General features: G+C 36.0%; 2 protein-coding genes across 3 annotated transcripts; both read left to right on the forward strand.

Moving 5' to 3' along the window:
• Nucleotides 1-494: 494 nt before the first annotated feature.
• On the forward strand, nucleotides 495-3119 carry admb (adrenomedullin b). Its single transcript, XM_060878631.1, has 4 exons — nucleotides 495-637; nucleotides 979-1094; nucleotides 1194-1295; nucleotides 1925-3119. The coding sequence occupies exons 2-4, from the start codon at nucleotides 991-993 to the stop codon at nucleotides 2127-2129; spliced, it is 411 nt and encodes a 136-aa protein (XP_060734614.1). The 5' UTR covers nucleotides 495-637; nucleotides 979-990; the 3' UTR covers nucleotides 2130-3119.
• Nucleotides 3120-7786: 4667 nt separating this feature from the next.
• Nucleotides 7787-24100, forward strand: ampd3b (adenosine monophosphate deaminase 3b). Of its 2 annotated transcripts, XM_060878031.1 has the most exons (16): nucleotides 7787-7979; nucleotides 8649-8724; nucleotides 15671-15893; nucleotides 15996-16173; nucleotides 17374-17539; nucleotides 17649-17868; nucleotides 18045-18174; nucleotides 19160-19354; nucleotides 19434-19565; nucleotides 19669-19832; nucleotides 19971-20097; nucleotides 20353-20516; nucleotides 21419-21539; nucleotides 22386-22559; nucleotides 22647-22757; nucleotides 23197-24100. In XM_060878031.1, exons 2-16 carry the CDS (start codon nucleotides 8649-8651, stop codon nucleotides 23371-23373), a joined length of 2358 nt encoding a protein of 785 aa, XP_060734014.1. In that variant the 5' UTR covers nucleotides 7787-7979; the 3' UTR covers nucleotides 23374-24100. The 2 variants fall into 2 exon arrangements, with proteins under 2 accessions (XP_060734014.1, XP_060734015.1); XM_060878032.1 differs by lacking the exons at nucleotides 7787-7979; nucleotides 8649-8724 and adding an exon at nucleotides 11699-11849.
• Nucleotides 24101-24113: the final 13 nt, after the last annotated feature.

Below are 24113 nucleotides of genomic sequence, written 5' to 3' on the forward strand. Positions count from 1 at the left end.
CACTTTTAACACATAACAGAAAAAGTAGCATGTCTGATTGATTTTTTTTATAGATAAAGCCACACTACACTAGCAAAATGTCTAGGTGGTTGAATTGCAACTGTTATCATTATTCCAGTTTGTAAACAATAACAAATAAGAGATTAATCGAGATTCAGTGCATTAATATAAAGGATTTATGCCATTCAGGTATATACATGTCTAAAATATATTAAAACATTAATTTAGGCTACTCAAGACCCTAAATACTCTAACTTAAAGCAAACATACCATTAAATATGATTTTAAATTAATTACAACAAATGCAGTGTGACCATTAATGGATGATTATTTGTTAATGATGCTGGAAATTCATTCCTTTGTCTGCACAAGACAGGGCATGTAAGGTTGGGGATGTGGCTGACTGTCACTCATCCTAACTCCCGCCTCCTCCCACCCCCTGTAAAGTATAAAAGGCTCTCAGGTTTGCCTTTTAGACTCAGAGGATTGGTAGTGTCACAGCTGCATCCTTCTCAAACACACACAAACATACAAACAGGACATTATTTGGGAAATCCTATTTCTCTAGACCAACCAATCAGTGTTGAGAGATCAGGAGTACAGTTCTTGATTCTTACTCAAGAACAAAGCTTCTCAGGTATGTACCTTGCAATGCTACTCAGACATAATTATCATCAGTTGAATGTGTTGGCATTTCCTCAGAGGTCAAGGCTAAAATAATTTTGTGTTGGTAAGACAGCCTGCTGTCAGCAGTCTGGTTATCATCATGTGTGAGGCAGTACTTACTGACCCCCAGCAAAGCAGCACAGCTCCATGCCTGCTCTATGCCTCAATATTGCACCAATAGCGTCTGTCTGAATGGAATGGAGGCTGATTAGAATTACTGTGTTAATTATTTTAAGGAACTGTTCAATTTCTCCTGAAATGCATCATTTTGTAGTTCATAAACTAACATGCCAACCTGAATTCTTTCAACAGGTTGAAGTCAAAATGAAGAAGGTCTCACAGAGTATTATGTTTTGGTGCTTGCTGGCTGCCTTTGTGCCATGTGTTTTAAGTGCAACAATTCCGCCCAATTCTGATGGAGAAAAGAAGTATGTTTGGCCATTTTACTTATCTGTTTCTCCTATTGCAATTATACAGTGGGTGTGCATTTCTGATGTTAACATGTTTGTGCTGTTTTTGTGAACCAGAGTGAATGCAGAAGTTCAGAAGAAGGATCTCTGTGTGCATAATAGGAGTTCAGAAGATTCAGCTGAGAGCAGGGATACAGGGCCACCTATATCACAGAACAGGTAGGCATCATTCCTTCTATTGGCATGCCTGGGTTTATAGAAATGAGGTGACACCACTTAATAAAATGTGTACAAGCTTTCATTTGAAAGTGATTTTTTTGTTACAAAATGAATGGCCACATTATGACATGAACGGGCTTCATTGTAGATATATTCATAATAACTAATACCTATTGTATTAATACCTAAAACTAATAGAACTAATACCTACTGTATATGTTACAACGGTGATTTGAATCAACACAAGTTATGTAAATATAGTTAATAAAGTTAGACTTGAATTTGTAGGGAAGGAATACCCAAGTAGCCAAACTCCTGCTTTCACTCACCTGCTTTTCAAGATATCTGAAATTCAAACCACAAAACAAACACCAATCACAACAAATTTCACACATTCTATAATCAGTGCAGAGTCTCTGCTGATTTATCTGCTGGTTTTTCATTGGCAAACAGAATATACTGATCACCTATAAATAAGTTTCTGTTCATTTGCTTCAAGATAAGCATACATCACTACACTGAATGTTAGTGGACCAGGCTCATGGGATAAAACAGCCTTTCTGGAAGACTGTAACTTAGGATAGCCTCCATTCTTTATTGTTTTTTTTGTGGCTTGTTACTTTTTGCAGTGATCAGCCGAGTGGAAGGATGAAACGGGGCTGTAACCTGCTCACCTGCTCAATACATGATCTAGCCTACCGCATCAATCATCTCAGTAACAAGACAAGTAACGCCCCCCCACGCAAGATCAGTCCCTGTGGCTACGGCCGACGACGGAGGCGTTCCCTCCTCCGACGCTCCACCGCTCCAACCCACGGGGAGGGGGCCAAATGAATCATTCCATGCTGCAAGCAAAGCATCGTGACTCAAAAACTGATTTAAACATCAATCTGCGGCTTGTCCTGAGCCTTTTTCTTGTTTTGGCTCACTATGCTGAAATACTACTGACAGCTCCTTTGCAGGGACAAAAATGGAGAACTACCATGTCCAAGCAGCTGGAACTTTTTTCTACGTCCTTTACCAGAGAGACAGGACTAAAGATAAGGATTCAGGTCATCTGGGAAGAATGGGTGTTTGTGTAAAGTGGGTCAGGCAGTTCTGTTTTGTAAAAAAGAAAAGCAAGAGTTTAAGTGAGATAACAAGGGTGTGAGTTTATGGCAGCAATATGAAAGATTGTGAAAACAGTTGTGTGTGCATTTAGTTTGGGATCTGACGGAGCTCTGGGACCTGACAAGGCTCTCTGTCTCTCCCTCAGCACAGGACATGTCACTTCTTCAAACCTCTGGAGAAGCAATGGGGTTATCCAGGAAACTACCAGCACCTCTGTGTTTTCTAGCAAGGGGAAAGAGGACAGAGAAACTACCAGCTGAAGACTTTGACAAATAAGGCTCCATAAGGAAAATGAACTGAAAGACGAGGTCTCTGTAAATGCTGGATGTGAAAGGCTTGGATTTGGACTTCTCACCTGCTTACATACTTGAAGCTCAATATTTGTATAGTGGGGGAATGTGCAATAATTGTAGCAGTATGTACTCCATCAATAAGGGCTTAAAAAAGTTACAGATATTATGAAAAATATTCTATATTACGGATTCATATTTTTTTTACATTCAGTAATAATATACTTATAACCTCAGAGATTAACTATTTTTATACATGAACTAATATTGGCACTGTATACTGAAATGAAATGAAATTTAACCATTACTTTTATACTGATTTATTGAGAAACATATCTATGTCTATGTCAAATCATTGTCAATGCTAAGTGAAAATCAGATGGTATAAGCAACTATTAAACACTTGTGAGGAAAAAGAATGAAAGTCTTTTATTTCTAGCTTTACTTGCAACAACAAAGCTCAGCATTATGATCATCAGTATTTCATCCATATGTTCCTAGATTCTAATTATCTATGAATATGAATGACTAATAAAAGTGTCGGTGTAACATTTCCAAGATTGAAAAAAGCAATACACTACAAATTACACACAAAAAAAAACATGTATAGCGAAGGCAAGACAACACAGTAAATAATACTACATGCTGCTGCAATACTATCCTCCAGTGATCATTTTTAACAATATATGATCTTAAGATGATTTAATTAAGATGAGTAATAACTATGCCTGGCTTAGTTTATATATATACTAATTAAAAAATATTTCTTTTTCCAGCTGATCAGTGTACTGCTATTCAATTATGCAACAAATTTGTGTGGTTCAGATGATGCATAGTCCTAAATATAGTGAGCAAATGCAACCATAATATTGCTTATAAAGATTTAACAACAACATAATATTCCACAACATAATACACAATCTATTTTCTTTAATAATGTTCATTCAAAACATCTGCTGTATGAATTCTTTTCTTCTAGTGCTATGCTGCCATCTTATGGTAAATTTCTCTTTTTAGAACTCTGCCCTGGGCTTATATATATTTCTAAGTCTTGTACAAGAGGATGCAGAAGAGTAAGAGCTTGCTTGAGTCTCCTGAATTGGCCCAAACTAAAAAAAAGATGAACTTTTAATCAATTTGTCGCTAGTTAGTTTGGTTCTCACTGAATTTTATTAAAAATCTTTTTTTTTTTTCCACATACCACTATATCAGACATTTTTCCAATTTAAGAGAGATAATTGGTCCAAGTTTAGCTTGCTAAGTATTTGCAATTTTTGATAGCATGCATTAATTGATGTTCATTATCAAATCTATGTTACTTGCCTACAATCTACATAAAAAAACTAGCTGGCTAACACTAGAAGGCTAGGTCATGTTCTTACCAAGGAATGATGTTGGCAGCATTTCAGCTTTCAGTACCACAAAGTACTTAATGATTTAATCTTAAAACCTTACATCTTGAAAGAGCTCACAAAAACAAAGCTGTAAGACTGTAACTTTCCATGAGCTATAGTCTGGCCTGACGAATCTCAATATCTGCTGAGGCACACAGATGGTATTTTCAGAATTGTCTTCAACAGTGAGAATCTATGGATCCACCCTGCTTTGTGTCAACAGTCCAGGGTGGTTCAGGTAATGAAATGGTGTGTGGAAGGATTTGTTGATACAGTTTGCAATGTTAATACTGATCAATCAACATATGAATGCCAGAGCCTATTTGACTTTTTGTTGCTGATCTTCTGCATCCCTTCATTATACCCACAATTTACTATCTTCCTATGACCACTATCAGCATGATAATACATCTCAAATATCACAAAATGTGGACCTTCCAGTCACTGGATCTAAATCCAATAGATCACATTTGGGATGTGGTAGAACAGTAGATTCCCAACCTGAAAGGGCACCTGAAAAAATCATCAGGAATTGTGTGATGCAAACATGTCAACACAGACCAGAATTTTAAAGGAATATTTCTAAAGAATGTTTAGTGGAAACCATGCAATTAAGAGTTAAGGAAGTCTTGAGAGCACAAGTACATAAGAGAATGTACAAATTATTTTATATAGTAGATAACAGTAATTTAAATATATGTGTTGTAGTCAGGGCTGTCAAATGTCACGCATTGAGAGTGACAGTCACGCATTTCGGTCTTTTCTCCCGCACTCCCGCCACACATCGTATTTCTCACGCAGAAAAACCTTTTGACTAATTATCATATATTTAATATGCCGCAGCGGCCAAAATGTATACAAAATGTATACAAATGTATACTGATGTATACATCAGTCTGCCCCGCTGTCTCTATGGAACCGGGCAGGAATCAAGCGCGTCTCCGCTGGAGTTCTTAGTCGAGCCTGACACTTATCAGCCAATCAAAAAAGAGGCTACACAATAGGCAATCAGAAAATATCTGGGTAAGATTTAACGCAATAACCAATGAAAAAAAATTATTCGCGAGGGTATTTTGGTCGGTTTGAACAAAACTTCAACACGAAACAGCTTGTCTCTGGACGGGACTTTGTCCTCAATCATGACCCTAAAAATGGCTGGGCTTGAGCCGAACTGTTTTAAATGGGAACAACATTACAAATGATAAAGGAGTCCAAAAAGGCAACAAACACTTAAAATAAACACCAGTCATAATCTCTCTCTCTCTCTCTCTCTCTCTCTCTCTCTCTCTCTCTCTCTCTCTCTCTCTCTCACACACACACACACACACACACACACACACACAGCGTGGATATGTCACGCTTGCCTGTCTTCAAAACTTGAGAGCCCTGTGTAGTACATAAATATAAAGCCCATGTGAACTGTTGGGTTATAATGCAGTCTATATAGTACAGTACATTTAAATGTAATATGCAGTAAATGCTTGTCTAAAGCAGTGTTTACTTCTCCAGCAGTCTTATGGCCTGTGGGAAGAAGCGTTATTTTACTTTGCATGTTCCAGTATTGCAGTATCATCTCCCAGAGCACAGTGTTGTTAAAAAAACGTGTGCAGAATGAGCCAGCAACAAAATACATTGTTGGTATCTCCTAGAGTCTAGGACCTAGACGTTATACTGAAATCATTACAAATATGTTCACTTTTGTGTGGGTGGCAACAAAAACAAAACAGGGTAGGTGACATGGAAAATTGCTGAAAATATGAACAGGTGATACGTAATTTGTTTCTTACAGCCAGTGATAAAAGCACATAACTAAAAATGCATCAACATTTTATTTTTCAACAAACTTCTCTCACAGTTACTTGTTTTTGTCATATCTGCGAATAGTCATGCTTATGCTATCCTCTATAGGTTATAAATTAATATAAAATAGATTTACTCCTTTATAATCTGGCAGGCCTAGCTACCTCTGTACTGGTAACTGCATGTAAATAATGCTCTGAATGGAGGAAAAATCTAAAATATTCCTATGAGGATGAGCAATGATGTTCCTAAAACCTAATTTAATCTTACCAAAACTGTTTATCTACAATAATGGGGATATCTCTCTGTTCCAACCCATAAAAGGGCTAAATTATCATCAAACCAACACAGATCAGATTAATCACTCATACTAATTTCCTAATTATAAAAATAATAAGGGCTCTTAAGCAATGTCGAGGTAGTAAGGTGCAGTGAGCTCAGATGCCTGACAGTATCAGTGTATGATGCCTCAGTTTCTGCTTGCATATTATTGGAGATCCTGCCCATCTCACCATCTTTGCTTTTCTGACCTACAATACACTGCAAGCTTTTAGAAACAATCATCATGAGAAACCTTATGACAAACAACTAGGTTTTTTTTTATCAGAATAGTAAAAGGTTTGTAAAGTTATGGTTTAGAGAATTCTCTGAACCATCTCAAATTACTGCTGAGTTCGTGAGAGGTACATAGTTCACCAGAAAATTAAAAAACCTTCCTGGGAAAACCAGTGATCCACGTGTCATCCACATCATCAATGGGCTAATATGATGATTTCCACCACCCAGTTTGTTAAACTCTGTTTATACAACGGAGCACCTAATGTCTTTATGTTTATACACTGTCACCTAATGTTTTAACCCCAAATGTATTGAATGTACTGTAGTCTCACCCTCACCGAAGTCTCCAGACTCATACTGTATAGTCAATGCTGCACATGAGACTATCGCCAGAGCGTGCAAATCTGCAAATCTGCAAATCTGCAAATCTACTTCAGAACTGTGGAGTAAGGTGGAGCACTTGCTAGCAGACACTCACTTCAAGCCATCATAAGGGAGATCTTTAACATACTCTAAGGCAATTTAGACTTTGGATTTCCTAGAAGATAAAGTCACTTGATACTCTTTAGAACCAGTATAAGACCCCAGAGAGAAATAGTATCTACAATGCTGGGGTGCATCAAGATGGATGAAAACATGCTAATCCCTTGTGTTAAGGCTTGTTACATTCAGAAGAAATTCCAAATCTTTCTGTCAAGCTGGGATAACATTAACATGCCTTAGCTACCAATAATAAAATGACTGAATGCAAATAAAGTAGCAAATGTACCAAAAAAACACTTTTGTGGGTGTGTTAGAACAGTAAAAACAGAAAAATATACAAAACATCAGATAGTCCATGCCAGGGTTATAAGGGTTGGGCCATAATATATCATTGCTTGACAGACCAAAATAACAGGCTTAACTGTTTGACATGTCATAACTACATATATGCAGAAGGGGGAGCTCTCAGTTTCACCTCACTTCCCTTCACTTCTTATTTGAAATGTGTGCTAAGTTTGTTTGCTTATTATCTAGCAAAATATATAGCTGTCTTAATTATGGAGTTAGTCATTTTATATCAATTACATAAAAAAATGCAGCAATTATTTATTAATTAAAAAAAGTACACTTTGAGAGCTTTTTCATGCTTATTTGCATAAGGAAAGAGGCCACAGACTTTGCATGCTGTGTTCATCAGCTACTTCTGCTGATATACACATGAGACACATGACGACACAAAAGCAGTTGTGGTCTAAAATAGTTCTGCCAAGAGATTCAAAATCTTTGCAAGCAAACTAAGAAAGGGGGAAATAAGCCACCAGAGGAAGGAACTCTAAGCCACTCCCACAGAGACAGCACTTTGTTGTTGGCTTTTCTTTTACATAGCTAGCTGTGAGAGGGTTATATATATATACTTGTTAAAGCTGATTCAAAGACACAGTTTATCTTCATACCCAGAGAACAAGCACAGGAACATCTTTCTCAAAGCAAACACATTCAGTGACAGAGAAAAAGCACAAAGAACAAGAAACCTTTCTACACACTAAGAGGTGAGTACAACTCAGATGAACTCATGTCAATTTATTTTTATTATTGAATATTTATTTATTCATGTTTAAACTAAAATTTTATAGAAGTAAGAAAGTAGTTTGTCCTGCTAGTGCACACGTAAATGCAGACTTTTTCTTATAATTAACAGTTTGTTCAAAAAGTACCTGTTTACATGCTTGTTAGCAGGTTGTGCATTTCACTTTTTTCTATGTTGCATGTCTCAACAAGCAGTCAGCATAACTTCATGCCAACTCTACACTGAAAATTTGAGTAGACTTGACAAGACCTGTGTCTTTTTAGCAGATACAAGACATTACAAATGTATGTAAATATAGTAGTAAATCATACTTCCTGTGTGGACAGACATACAAAATGTTTGATTTGACTTAGGCTCATAGGTCTTTGCATGCAACAGGAACATAATTTAGTTGCAGTTCTTTTATGTGCTAAATGGGAACATCACAACACAGGCAGTTTACGTTTTCCTGTTTACAGATAAACTGAAAGTTGGCATTCCCTGGCTTGCTTCCAGGAACACAATAACTTTATTTATAACAACATTCACTCTGAAGTATTTACAGTTTGTTATTGAGACAGAATGCTTAAAAAACACTTAACATTTAGCTATACATCAGTAATGTGTGACATCTCACGTGATCTAAAATCAGATGGACCCAAATGCATTAAACAAGACGAGGAGAAACGTCACTCCTCTGAAAAAGCAGCAGTCTATGCCTGTTTCAGGTAAGGATAAATATGCAACATCATTTCATTTACAAGTTAGCATCATTTACAGAATAAACTGCAGGCAGAAAAGCACTCAGCTCACACCCATATGTAACACATGCAAACCACACACAACCATACTTAGTAAGCACAAAGAAAAAAAACAATAAACAAAGAATGAATTAATAAACTCTCTCTCTCTCTCTCTCTCTCTCTCTCTCTCTCTCTCTCTCTCTCTCTCTTTCACTCTCTCTCTATTTCCTATTTCACACACAAACACACACACTAGGCCAAGCCATTTTAACAATGTCCTGTTAGTCTAAATCTAGTAGTTCCTTATTTCAGCATTATTTAATTTAGTTTAGCAAAAGAAAGCTACTATTTCTTATTTTAACCTTATTTATAGACATTTGTATTTTACCGTTTTAGGCTTTACATTTTCTTGTTCTATTATAAGATTATTTTTCTAAAGTTAAGCAGAATTAAGCAGAATTATCTGATGATAGAATATAAAAAATGGCATTGTAACATAACTGCATTTAGAATAACTCTATGCACATCAGAGATATAACTCAGTAAGGAAGCCTGGTGTCTTCAGATAATGTCTGAAACACACACACATGAATATCTGAATGTACATATTTTTGCTGTTCTCTAGATTCAACTTTACATTTTTCTAGAATTAAAAGTCAGAATAGCACTGAGGAGTAATCCTGTCAAAAACTGTTTCAGTCTCTCAGCACAGTGTATTAGGAGAGTTTTCCCAAAACTATTTGTTGTTAAAAGTGCAATTGCCAGTGCAATGTGGATTATATTAATGTTTAAGATATATTTCAGGTTAATACATGTTTATTTTTAATATTCGAACGGTCTTGAAACTGGTCTGTTCTGTCTTTTACAGATAAAACTTTATAGACATAAAATTACATCTTAATTTAACATATCTTAAATCTAGTCAAATTAGCCACTATTTCTTGTTTTAAGCTATAAAAGCCAAATATGACGTTAACTTTTTTTCTAGACATATTGCGTTATTTTTTGTTTGAAGTTTTTTGTTCTTTTGGCAAAACTATCTGCCAACAGAATATAAAAATGTTTAAATATTTGAATGGTAATTGTTTCACAATCTTAGAATATGAAATAATATATATATATTTGACAAGATTTAAGAATTGCTAATCCCTTGTAATTTTTTGCTCTGTATTTGTTACACAGCCAATGATTAATATAATTAGTTTGAACAGTATTAGTAGCACATTCTGATTAGGTAATCTGTGTCATTCTTATGGTGTCCTTTCTGAGCAAATAGGCTAAAACCTTTATAGGCTAATGGCATTGAGTAGCATAATGATGAAAAGACATTTAATATGGGTGGTAATAGCTGCCATTAGTTTTTGTTAAGGAAGCAGAATGAAGAATGAATGTGTGAATGTAATAAAAGCAAGTGTTCGGATATGTAAAAGAAGGAAATCGAGAGGTTGGCATGAGTTTTGTGGGAAGGACAAATACGCAGACAGAGCTATGAGTCCAAACTAAGCATTTATGTGTAGTTTTGTAAAACATAGCTTTATGTCGTAAATGTAGCTTTGCATTAATTGTATAATCACAAGCTACTCTGAAAGGAACACCCTGTTCTCTTACACAATCATGCAATTATCTAATAAACCAGCAGCACAATACATACAGTATTGCAGATGCAAGACCAGTTAATGTTGAAGAGTGGAAACAAATCTTTTCAGATCACCACATGGTAATTTTCTTTGTTACTGTATAGTTCCTGTTTAATTGAACCAGTGTGGCAATTCTTTTTCTGACTTCTCTTAACATTACAGTATTTCTAGCCGCTGTGTGGAAAAATCCCAGGAGTTCAGTTTCTATTAAAGTTTCAATTTTTATTCAAGTTTACCCACTGTATTTCAGTAAAATAGGGACAACAATCAAATCTGTACAATGGAAATAAGAGAATACTAAATTTATGGATTTCACAGCAATGGGGAGCAAATACTATAGATTTTTATGTGTAAATAATTATGAAAACTATATAGATTTTCCCTCCACTTGAATATTATTGGCTACTTTGTGTTACTTTATTAAACATAATACTAAATAAGTCCATTTTAGTTCCAGTTTGCAACATTACAAAAAATGGAAAAAGTTCAATTGGGTGAATACTTTATGCATCACAAATTATATAATGATTTATACATTTTCCACTTTTAGATTCTAATTTATACTTGTTCGATGAAGCAGTTACACTGTATAACTCCCCGTAACCTGGTTTATTACTGTAATTTATATTGGTCTTACTATTAATATTGTTAACAATATTACAGTGTTAGTATCTATTGTTAAGAACAAATATACACACTTTGTGCTACAAGGACAATTAGAGTAATAAATATATGCTGTAACTAGATTTAGATTTCTTTCTCAATAAAAAAACAACAAGAATTTCACTTCAGTGATTAATATTACTTCGATTTTCTTGTTTTAAGCAAAAACTAAATATAATTCATTCAAATTTGTTTGACTGGCAGTGAATATAATGATACATATATATTAGAATGGTATAGAATTATTGTATTATTTATAATAAACATATACAGTCAAACATGACTCTTTAGTTTTCTTTACTTATTTGTCTCTTGTGAATCTGTGATCTGTAGTCATTAATATGGCACCTCCTCTGTAATAAGGCATACTTAGGCTCTTGAGCTTTAAATATCTGAGGCTGGTTTGGACTTGTTAACATGACATACACTTCCCAAAGTATTTGTACATTATGTTATCTTACAGGCTGGCTAAATTACATGGAATTCTGAGGTTTAAGCACAAATTATTGTTTGGTTGCTATAATAGTTATTGTTGAAGAAAAATTAGTAAATGTGAAGTGTGTGAAAGACGTGGTATAGTGCAGCAGGAGATGGAGTGAGAGTTTGGCTTAGATTAAGTGGGACGGACAGGTACACAACCAGAGCTATGTTGATAGGCGGAGTCTGATTTCTCCCAGCTGTTTCCTTGAAAGTATTGGAAAGGTCAGTAATACCCATAAAAAGCCACATAAAAAAGACTTGGACCCTGCACTCCTCTTACAAATCACTAAAGTTGAAGAGAGGAACCAACCTGATCTACAGTACGCACAGGTAAAAGCCTGTTTCTGTGATTGACAGAACTTAATGTTAATCTAGAATTTTGCGCAGTAGCATACCAGGAAATGCTTTATATATCTTTGTGTTAATCTTAGACTCTGAATTCCATTAATGCATGCAAAGCTATTGTCACCCAGCCGGGCTGTTAGGGGCTTAGCACAACACTTTACTAAATAAAACAGGTAAGAGTTGGAAATGTGTGTCAAGGTCATGTATTATAAGCTTACAGAGTCATAGTGTTCTCGCAGGAGGATATATGCTAGCTTGTATGCAGTGCTAAGTTCTGTGTCACTGTTTCACACAGTGACACAGCGACAAAATATGCCTTATTTTTACCCATATTTACAAACAGACTATATGTCAGGAGTGAGTTAATGTGCCTAAATAGGTAGAGGGAAATCATACACACAAACAGATATTTTAATGGTTATAGGTAATCCATTGCATTGAGCTTGTATTTCAGAATGCAAAACTGCAAATCTGTGAATAAGGCAGGACTATGTTTGTGTTTTTTTTTGGCACCAGTTGCTATTGCTAGGGTGTGGTCAGAACATGATATAATAGTGCAGTGTATATAGGATACATGTTTTGCCTTGTAAAATGTTAAACAGTTAGATGATCTAAAACAAACTCAACTTTTTTCAAAGGTTTTGTAGCCAGAAAAACCCTTTAACTGTAAAATAAATTCCAATCACTCTCACAGCAGTTCAATTTATTTTTATACCCACAATATTAGGCTCATTTTTTCCATGTATACTGCATGTTGGCTATTTATTGGAGCCCTACAAGCTTTTATTCCCAATCTTACCACCCACAGTATACATTTTTGTGGTCAGGATTAAACCCTTTCAACTGAAATGCAAAGCCAACTATTAAAACTAAATAAAAAAGCAAACATAATAATAAAGCTAACGTGTGACATAATAAAAAAAAAAACATGGACTCCCTTTGTATAATGTTATGTGTTATGGGTTGTTTGAAGTTGGGGTACTTTGTTAGAATTGAAACACAACTGAACAAAGTCTAGGACTGTACAGAATAAACAAACTAGAAAACATAAAATATATATGAAATATGGCATGGGTATGACAACAGACACTGACACTACAGAAACGAGACAAAGAGTGCTATATAAAACATGACATATGCTGGTGCTCATTGAGCATAAATGTGGTTCAAGTGCATGTGATCACTTATGTGACACAGTGCATGATGTGAACATATGGATTGCAGTGGTTAAGATGTGCTGTAGTCCCACACAACTATTGGCGGTAACCGGTCAATATCAGTACCTAATCCTGATCTTTTCTTTTATGTATTTGTGCTAGAGATATTTGTGCCTTGAATAAGACATTAACTGTTAGCTGTAGTGCAAATGATAATCTAGCACATCAGGTTTCCTCCTGACTTTTCTCCCTTGTACACTATTCTAAACACAGGTGTTCAGGGAATTAGGTGTCCTTAACCTCTTCAGTTTTAACAGCAAATGGCATTTCGATTTTTTGTTCTCTGGCACTCACACACCCCCAGCTGGCTGCCCGTTGTGACATTTGGGAAAGACTTGGTGTCCTGAATTGACATGACGTTGTCAGTGTCAGCCTCTTTAAATAGAGAAGGAGTGGGACACTCAAGACACTGTAAAGCTAACACTGATTTGATGTGCATCATAAGCACTGAGCATTAGAACTTCTCAAAACAAATTTAAGGCGATGATGACTTCAGAAGGTAAGAAATAAAGAGTGTTTTCCTGCTTTACCAATGACAAAAAGGCTTAAAGGTGTCATACACAACTTTGGATATTATGTAGTTCAGAGATGTAAGCAAAGGTAAGAATGACTTTTCTTGAATGGGCTGATTAGCATTTTAAGGTTGAAACATTCCTCATTAATAAATAATAAAACCACTGTATAACATCACATTGCAAATGTATTCACAGTACAATTTAATAACATTTTAGTACACTGTTTTAAACTGCCTATTTAGAGAGTTCATATTTTTGTATATTGTCTGTAATTTTAAGATGAGATAAACTTGGAAATGAACTCCAGTCTGCTCTAGACTTATCTAGAAGGCCCTCCTGTAATGCAGTGTTTCTAGATGGGAACACTCTGGAATCATCAGTCTCACAGTGCTGTCATGTGTCCTATTGGAGGTTGCCAGGATTGTTGACACTGGCTCTAGTTACATGTCAACAAGTCAATAGAAAAGAATTTTAGAATGACCTCTTGGGCTTTTTATAGAGCCAAGCACTAAAAACAACCCAATTTTGTCGACCACACAAGCTCTGCGTGTCATCAGTCTATAACAGAAATTATTCAGGTAGTAAATTAGGAACCTTGTTTAAAAAAGGAATGGCTATGTAGCACCAGTAATAGCAGGAAAGCCCTGCTAGATTTTGACTGTCAATGAAAATCAAACATTTACTCACCCTGAAGCACACTCATCATGTGACTGGCATTTTATCACAAACACTAGACAGGATGTTGGATAAACATATGGAGTATATAATGGAACAGTGCCATCACTGTGCTCTAACAATTCCTCCCCATTCAGTGTAAAATATTACCAACTGTCTGAAAGAACTAGAGCTACAAGAGTTACTCATTCGATTGTACTATTTACTATTAATGATTGTACCATATTACTATTAAAATGAAGAAAATGAAGAAGTGTTTTGTTCTATTGTAAGTGTTACAACTTGTTACTTGTAGAGCTCAGTGCTGTTTAGTCAAATACATGCTGTAGTTTCAGAATTTGTACTATATTTATTTCTTACATGAGTGTCCTTTACATAAACAGTACATAAACACTTCTCAGAGTGGTCACTGGTTACTCAGGCCATGGCGCAGAAAGCCAACTGCTGTATTTAAGCTGACACATGGGAATCCACTGAGCATGAGAGGGCTACTACCCCCAATATGTGCTTAGTAATGTTTACAGTAATATGATTAACATTTCTGGCAGAACACAAAATGAAACTTGAGCTTTCTCTACAGACATTTGATATGTACTTTATAATCTTGCATCATAAGCTTGAAAGACCACTTCAGGCTAAGCTAACACCTGCTAGCTTTAATAATCTTAAATATAATGTTCATACAAAACAAACAAAGTACTTCCTACTCTTCTACTACTGTATACTGTAAAAAATATAATCCTAATACTGGGTGCCACCTACTGTAGAAGGGAACCCTTTTGGGTCTAGTTCATATCAAGGTTTCCTCCTCCTGTCAAGTATATAGGAAGCAGAATCTCTTGCACATTCATGAGAATGAAATAAAAAAAAGAGAAAGAAATGTTGTATAAGACCCAAAGGTATATAAGACATTGCCTATAATTATTAACACAGTATTGTTTTATAGTTTCATATCAGAGTTGTTGTTGCATGACAGAAAAAGCAGAACATGTTTGCTGTAGTTTTTACACGTGGTTAGGCAAACATTTCATGAGTGTTATTTGTACATGCTTCTAATGGCATGCAGCTTATGCCATCAGTAAAAATAGACTCAAAGTGAAAATGCACATGTTCATATCATATTTACATATTAAAACCTATGTATAAAGACCAACATAGATTAATGTCTGTCTATACTTTTGTATTAGTTTGTGCTGTATTAACTAACCTCTTGTAAAGGTTTGCATCATTTCTCATGATGTCTTCATTTCATGCAATAGTCATAGCACTAGAAGTGTAAAGAGGAACTCTCATATTCAACATGTTGTAAATTCAACATGAACTGTTGTAAATTTACAAAGAAACAGTTTTAGAGAATTTTAGAGTAATTTCTTACTCATCATCTGGTTTAATCTTGCAGACATGCATCGGCAGTTCCCGAAGATCTCCTTAAGCGAAGTGGATGAGAAGGTGAAGCTTCTAGCTGAGAAGGTGTATGCATCAGCAATAAAAGAGGAGAGCACTAAAGATGTCATGTCACTGTTTACCGTGCCTGAGGACTGCCCCATTGGTCTCCATCAGGCTAAGGAGCGAGAGCTACTTAAAGGGCTGGCTGAGGAACATTCGGAAGAGAGTGTCAAAAGGTCATTATACACTGAGACACATAAAGAAAGACCACATCATTGAGTCTGTGTGTTTTTATTGTGACTGTGATGGTCATTTTTATTCTTTTTGTCAAACTCTAGGAAGAAGAGCTTTAAGCTGATCCGTTCCCAGTCTATATCTCTTCAGATACCAGGTGCGTCTGAGTGGGCCATGTCTGTGATTGGTCCTCTCCTCAACCCGGCTATATCTGAAGCTTCTGCTGAAAGCAATGTCCCAGAGTTCCAGAGAGTCACTATCAGTGGTGACTACTGTGCAGGGGTAGGTGCAGTCATTTATTCAATTCTATTGCAGAGCATGGAATGATGTTTTTGCATACAAGATCAAAAGAACCCACATTTCAGCTCTCCATTGCAATGACCTAGCAAGTTACAAATCATTAGCAAAGAAAACAAATACACAAAATATCTTCTTCATCCTTTGCAATCCATAGAATAATCATTTAAGTAGCATAGCATGATGTGAACTGACTTATAACCAAATATTGTAGCAAAAATATTATTTGTACCAATATCTATTAATGACCTTTCAATGTTACCTTTGAATTTGAATTGATTTAACTGGCACAGCTATTCACACAATTGTCTATAATGCATCAAGCTACAGTATGACTCTGAGATAGTTTGATTAATTGTGCATGATAGAAAAGAAAATTGCAGACAATAAAATAGAATAGAGGAGCTGCTTACAGGACACAGTCATTAAAAAAACAACAAAACTTAGGAGTGTCTGAGGTGAAATAAGCTCCACAGACAAAACAAATGGCTTATATACTGTATGTCACATGCTGTTCTTAATACAATTACACACTCTCAGCTTTATTAACAGTGCTAGTCCTGAGAGTTAAAGATTCCAGTTATGTTTTAAGTCATTTTTATCTCACACCCTTATTGAAAGGTGGTAATAAAAATAACTTCACATGCTGCTCCAGTTTAACTCTACTGATGGTGAATTCAGCTACTTTGATACATGTCCTTAGCTGTACTATAACAGCCTTTGTAACTAGCATCCATATTTTTTGAGTAATATCCTCAAGTCTGGGCTAAAAACAAGGTGCACAGCCTATTGGTACTTTAAAATAAGGCACTGATTTTGGGATATTCAACCGTTTCTTGTAATGGAAGCTTATCACCACCTGATAAACTGTGAATAAACTGTTAAACATTTTAAAACCTGAAGAATACATAGCATATTTGGAAGGGTGATAGGAGTCTTTGGTCTTTTAGGAACAGTTAACAATTTTGTTTCACTAACAAAGACATGCATACATTCTGGATTACATTATAATTTATATTATAATGTCTTAAAGTTAATTTAAAAGCAATATAATGTTTTTTCATCTTAGAATGCTTCAGACTGTTTGGCATTAAAACACCAAAATATAGTACACAGTATATTAAATGCATGAAGTATATTTAGAATATAATTCTATCATGCATTGTTCTAAAATTATTGTTCCAGATCACAGTCGATGACTATGAGCAGGCATCAAAAAGCCTGTTGAAAGCATTATTCATCAGAGAAAAATATGCCCGTCTGGCATACCACCATTTTCCCAGAACCACTGCCAAGTTTCTAAGGACTGCCAATAATGCCACATGGAGTGAAGAAGAAGATGTTCTGCCAGGTGGGTGTGATAGGAGGAACAGTGAGTGTAATTAAAAAAGTAGTTCTCTTCAAACACTTTGTAAGAACAATGCTTTGAAGGATGTTTTTGTAAATTATGGCAATTACAGATAGCACTCCCTGTCCAAGTGAGGGTGAGGACCCATACAGTATGGAGGACATTCCTCAGAACCTGAACTACATTATGAAGATGAAGGATGGTATCATAAACGTGTATGATAATGCAGAAGCTTTGAGTAAAGAAATGCCACACAGTTTACCATACCCTGACATGGAGACTTTCACTATTGACATGACTCATGTCCTTGCCATGATTGCTGATGGACCCACGTAAGTACATCATGCTACAAGTGCTGCCATCAAAACAATCACCTATTATCTTTTAACACCTAACCAACCAAGTTTAACTTTTGTGTACATATTTAAAAATCACATCATTCATCACATGTAACTGATCACATCAGACTAATGTCAAACTACTGTATTAATACTCCGTTCATTTACAGGAAGACCTATTGTCACAGAAGGCTTAACTTTCTTAATTCCAAGTTCTACTTGCATGAGATGATGAATGAGTTGGCAGAGCTGAAGGAACTAAAGAGTGTTCCACATAGAGACTTCTACAATGTCAGGAAGGTATGAAACTATCTATCTATCTATCTATCTGTCTGTCTGTCTGTCTGTCTGTCTGTCTGTCTATCCTGTTCAAATGTGTGTTTAATCGATCGAATTTTAGTTTCTGCTCTAAAGGCATTTGATATAAAATAGCATTATAGTGTATATAATTCACCTTGTCTGCATGCATTACTCTCATGACTGAAGGTCACATGCACTTTCTTTTTCACTGCTGATAAGGAGGAAATGAAGAAGAATATAAGGCAAAATGAAGCTCAGATCTATGACTGCCACTGATAGCCTGCATGAATCTACATTTTGGGCACAAAAAAGAAGCCAGCATTGCTTCTTCACACCATTGTATGTATTTGTATTATAACCATTAGTGATGGTTCCACAAAAGTCCAAAATAATCCACCTTAAGACTTGTAATCTAATGTGCGTGCCAAAAACATTTTTTGTCCTCATTTTCACATCTTACCAGCTAGCTAACTCTACTTTACCATATAACAACTGCGGAGGGAGGGAGGGTGGGAAAACATGTGATTCCTTATGGGTAAATTTTCAAGGTCCTGCTCATGAAGCATCACAGGGCAGCTTAACACATTTGGAGCCATGTTCTGCCTGCACTCTTCCACTTATATGAGCGCAGAGATGCCCGTAAAGGCAAATATTTATGTGATTGACAGGGCAGTGAGAGTACATCCTTCCCATTCAGAAAACACAGACAGTTTGTAATGATTCAAACTTGTGATCTCTTGGTAATAAGAGCAAATGCTTTTCGGTTGAAACTGTTGGGAGTTCAGATTAATGTATTTTTATTTGAAAGACAGCAGCTCTTAACCCTGCAAGCTATTTTAAAATTGCCACCCCTTGAATGAAACTGAATAACACAAGAGATATGCCTGTTTGAAAACCTGACAGCCTAGAAGCCATCCTCTGTATTCTCCTCAGAACCAGCATTAAACTCTTAACCCAAATCTGATGTTACTTTTATTATGTTTAGGTAGACACCCACATCCATGCAGCAGCCTGCATGAACCAAAAGCACCTTCTCAGTTTCATCCAGGACACGTGTAAAACAGAGGCAGATCGGGTGGTGATGGAAAAGGGTGGGAAAAAGATCACCCTAAAGCAGGTGTTTGAAACTCTCAACATGGACCCTTACGATCTCACAGTGGATTCATTGGATGTGCATGCTGTATGTATGCCTTATACTGCCAATTTACTTTCCATGATCATTTTGAAATTATAGTGACTAACAAAAGTTTCAATTTCAGGGCAGGCAAACTTTCCACCGTTTTGACAAGTTTAACTCCAAATACAACCCAGTTGGTGCAAGTGAGCTTCGTGAGATTTACCTAAAATCCGACAACTACATTAATGGAGAATATTTTGCGCGGCTTATAAAGGTAAAATAAACATAATGAGTCCAGTCATATAAAAAGTCTTTATGATGCTATATTCTGTGTCATAAACCATGTATTTCTATGTTTATGTTGTTGTTGTTTTTAGGAGGTGGCACATGATCTGGAGGAAAGTAAGTACCAGTATGCAGAGCCCCGCCTTTCTATCTATGGCCGCTCTGCCAACGAATGGGAAAGCCTAGCAAAATGGTTCATCCAACAAAAGATGTACTCACCCAACCTAAGATATATGATCCAAGTTCCAAGGATATAGTAAGTGCAACTGGCCTATTGGCTTTGAATTAGAACACAGTTTTCTGTCAAATTACTGTATATGTGTCTTATCATTGTATCATATCTTATATTTAATATATAAATAATATTAAATAAAATGTGTATTTTGTGACTCAGTGACATTTTCAGATCAAAGAAGATAATTCCAAACTTCGCCAAGATGCTGGAGAACATCTTCCTTCCTCTGTTTGAGGCTACAGTAAACCCTCAGAAGCACAAGGAAATTCATGTTTTACTGAAATATGTGAGTCCTGATTTTATAGAGTTACAATTAGTACTAATTAATTATATGCACTTTACACCATTATTGCTGACTAGTTAACTTTTATATGATGACCAGGTGTAAAATTGTCAGTTTAAACATTCAACAAACAAAAACTGATTATGAGAATAGAAGCAAATCCTGAAGACTCTGGAAGCAAACAGACATTGATTATGAACTTGCATTTATATATTTTTTCTGAACATGTCCAAAAATGTTCTTGCTATTCATTTGCAGGTGACAGGTTTTGACAGTGTGGATGATGAGTCCAAACATAGTGATCACATGTTCTCCTATAAGAGCCCCAAACCAGAGGAATGGACCATGGAAGAAAACCCTCCTTACAGTTACTACCTCTTCCATATGTATTCCAACATCATGGTTCTGAACAACCTGAGAAAGTAAATATTTCATTACATTCAAAACATTCGGTTCAGACAAAAAGTAAAGATTCTTTCACAAGTTACTCTTGTTGTTATCAAGATGCTTAAATAAGTAAGCAATAAATCCCAGACAGGAGGTGCTGTCATGTATGTTGTGTATGGTTGAGACAGGAAGTGCTGTTGTGTATGGTTGAGACATGAAGTGCTGTCATGTATATTGTGTATGGTTGAGACAGGACGTATTGTCATGTACGTTATTAATGTTTGAGACAGAAGGTGCTGTCATGTATATTGTGTATGGTTGATTTTTTTTCCAATAAGAGCACAGAGCAGTGTGATTTTATTCCTCTTATACAACAGCAATTTGCCAAAGGTAACAAAATGTATTAATGAATGGCACAGCATATCTGTTTACAGTTATAGTTATTTATAATTTAACTATAAACTCCACAAAACAAGCCTGTTCCTATTATCACATAAACCTAAACACAACTGGATGATCTAAAGTTACAGTTTTAGCGCTGACCATTTGATACTCTTAAAAAATGTTAAATTTGCATCTATTCACAGTAAAGCATCTATTCACCACATCAATAATCAAACACATTTTAAAATTAAGTTTATGTGACTATCATACAGGTCTCTATGTTGACATAGAAATAATTAGCATTAGACTGAGTGCATTAATACTGTATAAACCTGTGATTTGCCTTGCAATTAGTCTTCTTTTAGAATAAATGGTACATTAGTATTTGATTCTGATGCATTGATGTTATCACATTTTTGACATAGAATAGATGATTTCTGGTCAAGGATATGTAAAGTGTGTATGTATGTATGTATGTATGTATGTATGTATGTATGTAGGTATGCCTACTAAATCCCAATATATGCTAACAGCTAATGATGTTGCTTTATAGGGAACGTGGCCTCTGTACCTTTCAGTTCCGTCCACACTGTGGAGAAGCAGGCTCCATCACTCACCTGGTGTCAGCCTTCCTCACTGCAGATAACATCTCTCATGGCCTCAACCTGAAGATGGTCAGTGCTTCACTCAAGTGCAAGGAATATTAAGACTACTTCTAGACATACAGTATTATTTTTACAAATAAACAAAAATTAAATCATCTCTCAATTAAATATGACAATTTGGATCATGAAATGAGTAAACTATATAAAAAAGACCTTAATATTCTAATCTAAAACTTGCTATATTTTTTTGAAGTCAGGTGCATTTAGGTGAAAATCAGTTTCTAAGAATCCCAGGAATCATTATTTGATTCTGCAACTTAGTGGTTTGCACATTTCATTGCCTCACACCTACAGTATATTGTTGGGGGTTCGATTTCCACCTTTGTACCTTCTGTGTGTGGAGTTTGCAGGTTTTGCATGATTCAGGGGTTTCCTCCAGGCATTCTGGGTTCTTCTCCCAGTGTGAGTGTGTGCGTGCATGCGTGCGTGTGTGTGTGACTGTGACTGTGACCTGTGATGTGTTAGCACCCCATCCAGGGTGTCCCTTGCGTCATGTCCCCCAAGTTCCATGGAACTTGCTCCAGGATCACTGCAACCCTTTTTTAGGACCAGTGATACAGAAAAATGATGGATTTAAACATAAATTGAATAACAGTAGAATGTTTTTACAGATATATATCAGAACCAAAAATTTTATACCAAGTGGGATGCTTTATATTAATAAAGAAAACAATCCCACAAGCACTGTGGGATGATGAGTGATGAAGAAACAGTATCTTGTACATGACTTTGTCTTTGTTTTAGAGTATTAACAAAGCAATTATTTTTATAAACTGTAATAAATATTAGCAGAACATTTCAATATCTTCTGAAATGTGTTAAACTCTGCACTCTTTCACCATTTTACCTCTGCAGAGTCCTGTGCTGCAGTACCTTTACTACCTGGCTCAGATACCCATTGCTATGTCTCCTCTGAGCAACAACAGCTTGTTCCTGGAGTACTCCAAGAACCCACTACGAGAGTTCCTCCATAAGGGCCTGTGTGTCTCACTGTCCACTGATGACCCCATGCAGTTCCACTATACCAAAGTGTGTGACTTTCTCACTCCAGGATACATGCAAAGTTTCCAATGATGGAGTTTTTACTTTTTTTCTTTTCTATTTTGTGCTTTGTAGGAGGCACTGATGGAGGAGTATGCGATTGCGGGACAGCTGTGGAAGCTCAGTACATGTGATCTGTGCGAGATTGCAAGAAACAGTGTCATACAAAGTGGAATCTCACATCAGGTACATGTTAGCAACTTGTCTACCATTTTACCCCCTTTTGACATGAGTGTCTTAAGCATTGTGCTTGGATATTTAATGATTCTAGCTTTGCTATAAGGAACCTTTTATGACATGGAAACTCTTTTGGAGGGTTGTGACTCCTTGTAGATTGTTTTTTTATTAATGTGTAGAATTTATTGATAACAGTCAAAAGTTATTTTTGAACAATTGATATTAATGTAAAAAAGATTTAATATTTTATTTCTCAGTATTTAACGCGATCTCTGATTATTAATTCTGATACTGATATCTGAGTAAAGAGAGGAATTCACACTGAGGTGGTTCCCTTTGCACTTTCTCATGCCTAGACATGCCCTGCTTTACTGTTTAGTTATTCTCTATATATTTACAGCAGTGCACATAGTTTGCAGGGATTCTAAAATGTACCTGTCTCTATCAGGAAAAGAAATATTTCTTAGGTGAGAACTACCTCCAGGAAGGACCAGAAGGGAACGACATTCGCCGTACCAACGTGGCCCAGATCCGCATGGCCTACAGGCATGAGACCATGTGTAATGAACTCAGCTTCCTGGTAGATGCAGTTAAAACTGTGCCTATGACTGGAAAGACAGTGTGAATATATTGAAAGACAAACTAGAAAACTAGGAAGCATTAGTTTGTTTAGAACACATTAAAAATGTCAATAAAGTGGGATTTGTGCATATAGGAATAATTATGCTGCTTGTGATTTCATTGAGTCTTATGTGCTTATGTGCATCTTATGTGGCCCATGTGCTTTATGCAAGACCATATTCTCCTGAATCTATTCAGAAAATGGGATATTTATAGTAAAGAAACATATATTCATTAATACCTATGCACAGTCTCCAAAAAGGGATGACTTAAGGGGTCGGTTTTAGTTTAATGAACTACTTTTGAGCTACTTAAGTATCAACATTTAATGAAAAGCACTTCCCTATGAAGTGCACAGGCTCAATACATACCTCACAACAACTTGAGTCACTAAGTATCTTGTCAAACTTGTTGAGCTGCATTTGGGTGGCTACAAAATCTAGTGTCAAATGTGTGACAATGATTTGTCTTTTATTCTGAGCTGTGCTGTTTTTTCCCCACATGAGAAGCATAGCATTGGTACGGTGTTGTGAATGTATCAGAGTTGCAAGACCAGGGCACATATCTGTTTTTCTCTTTTGCTTGCGTGTGTGTGTGTGTGTGTGTGTGTGTGTGTGTGTGTGTGTGTATATGTCTCTTTTTTCTTCCGCTGGTACCTACAGGGATCTGAAAACTGCCAAGACGAAAACTTATCTTTTTTTCAAGAATAAAGTTTTATACTTGTCTAAAAATGCGGTGTGGACA

This window comes from Tachysurus vachellii, chromosome 9, assembly GCF_030014155.1.
Source record: "Tachysurus vachellii isolate PV-2020 chromosome 9, HZAU_Pvac_v1, whole genome shotgun sequence".
Classification (NCBI taxonomy): Eukaryota; Metazoa; Chordata; class Actinopteri; order Siluriformes; family Bagridae; genus Tachysurus; species Tachysurus vachellii.

Excerpts from the sequence above, each read along its gene's own strand:
- admb (XM_060878631.1), top strand. The coding sequence starts at position 991 with ATGAAGAAGGTCTCACAGAGTATTATGTTTTGGTGCTTGCTGGCTGCC. Across the intron at positions 1,095-1,193 it reads AATTCTGATGGAGAAAAGAA|AGTGAATGCAGAAGTTCAGA; the intron begins GTATGTTTGGCC and ends TTTGTGAACCAG. Across the intron at positions 1,296-1,924 it reads CCACCTATATCACAGAACAG|TGATCAGCCGAGTGGAAGGA; the intron begins GTAGGCATCATT and ends TACTTTTTGCAG.
- ampd3b (XM_060878031.1), top strand. The coding sequence starts at position 8,649 with ATGGACCCAAATGCATTAAACAAGACGAGGAGAAACGTCACTCCTCTG. Across the intron at positions 19,566-19,668 it reads ATTTTGCGCGGCTTATAAAG|GAGGTGGCACATGATCTGGA; the intron begins GTAAAATAAACA and ends TGTTGTTTTTAG. Across the intron at positions 21,540-22,385 it reads ATGGCCTCAACCTGAAGATG|AGTCCTGTGCTGCAGTACCT; the intron begins GTCAGTGCTTCA and ends TTACCTCTGCAG.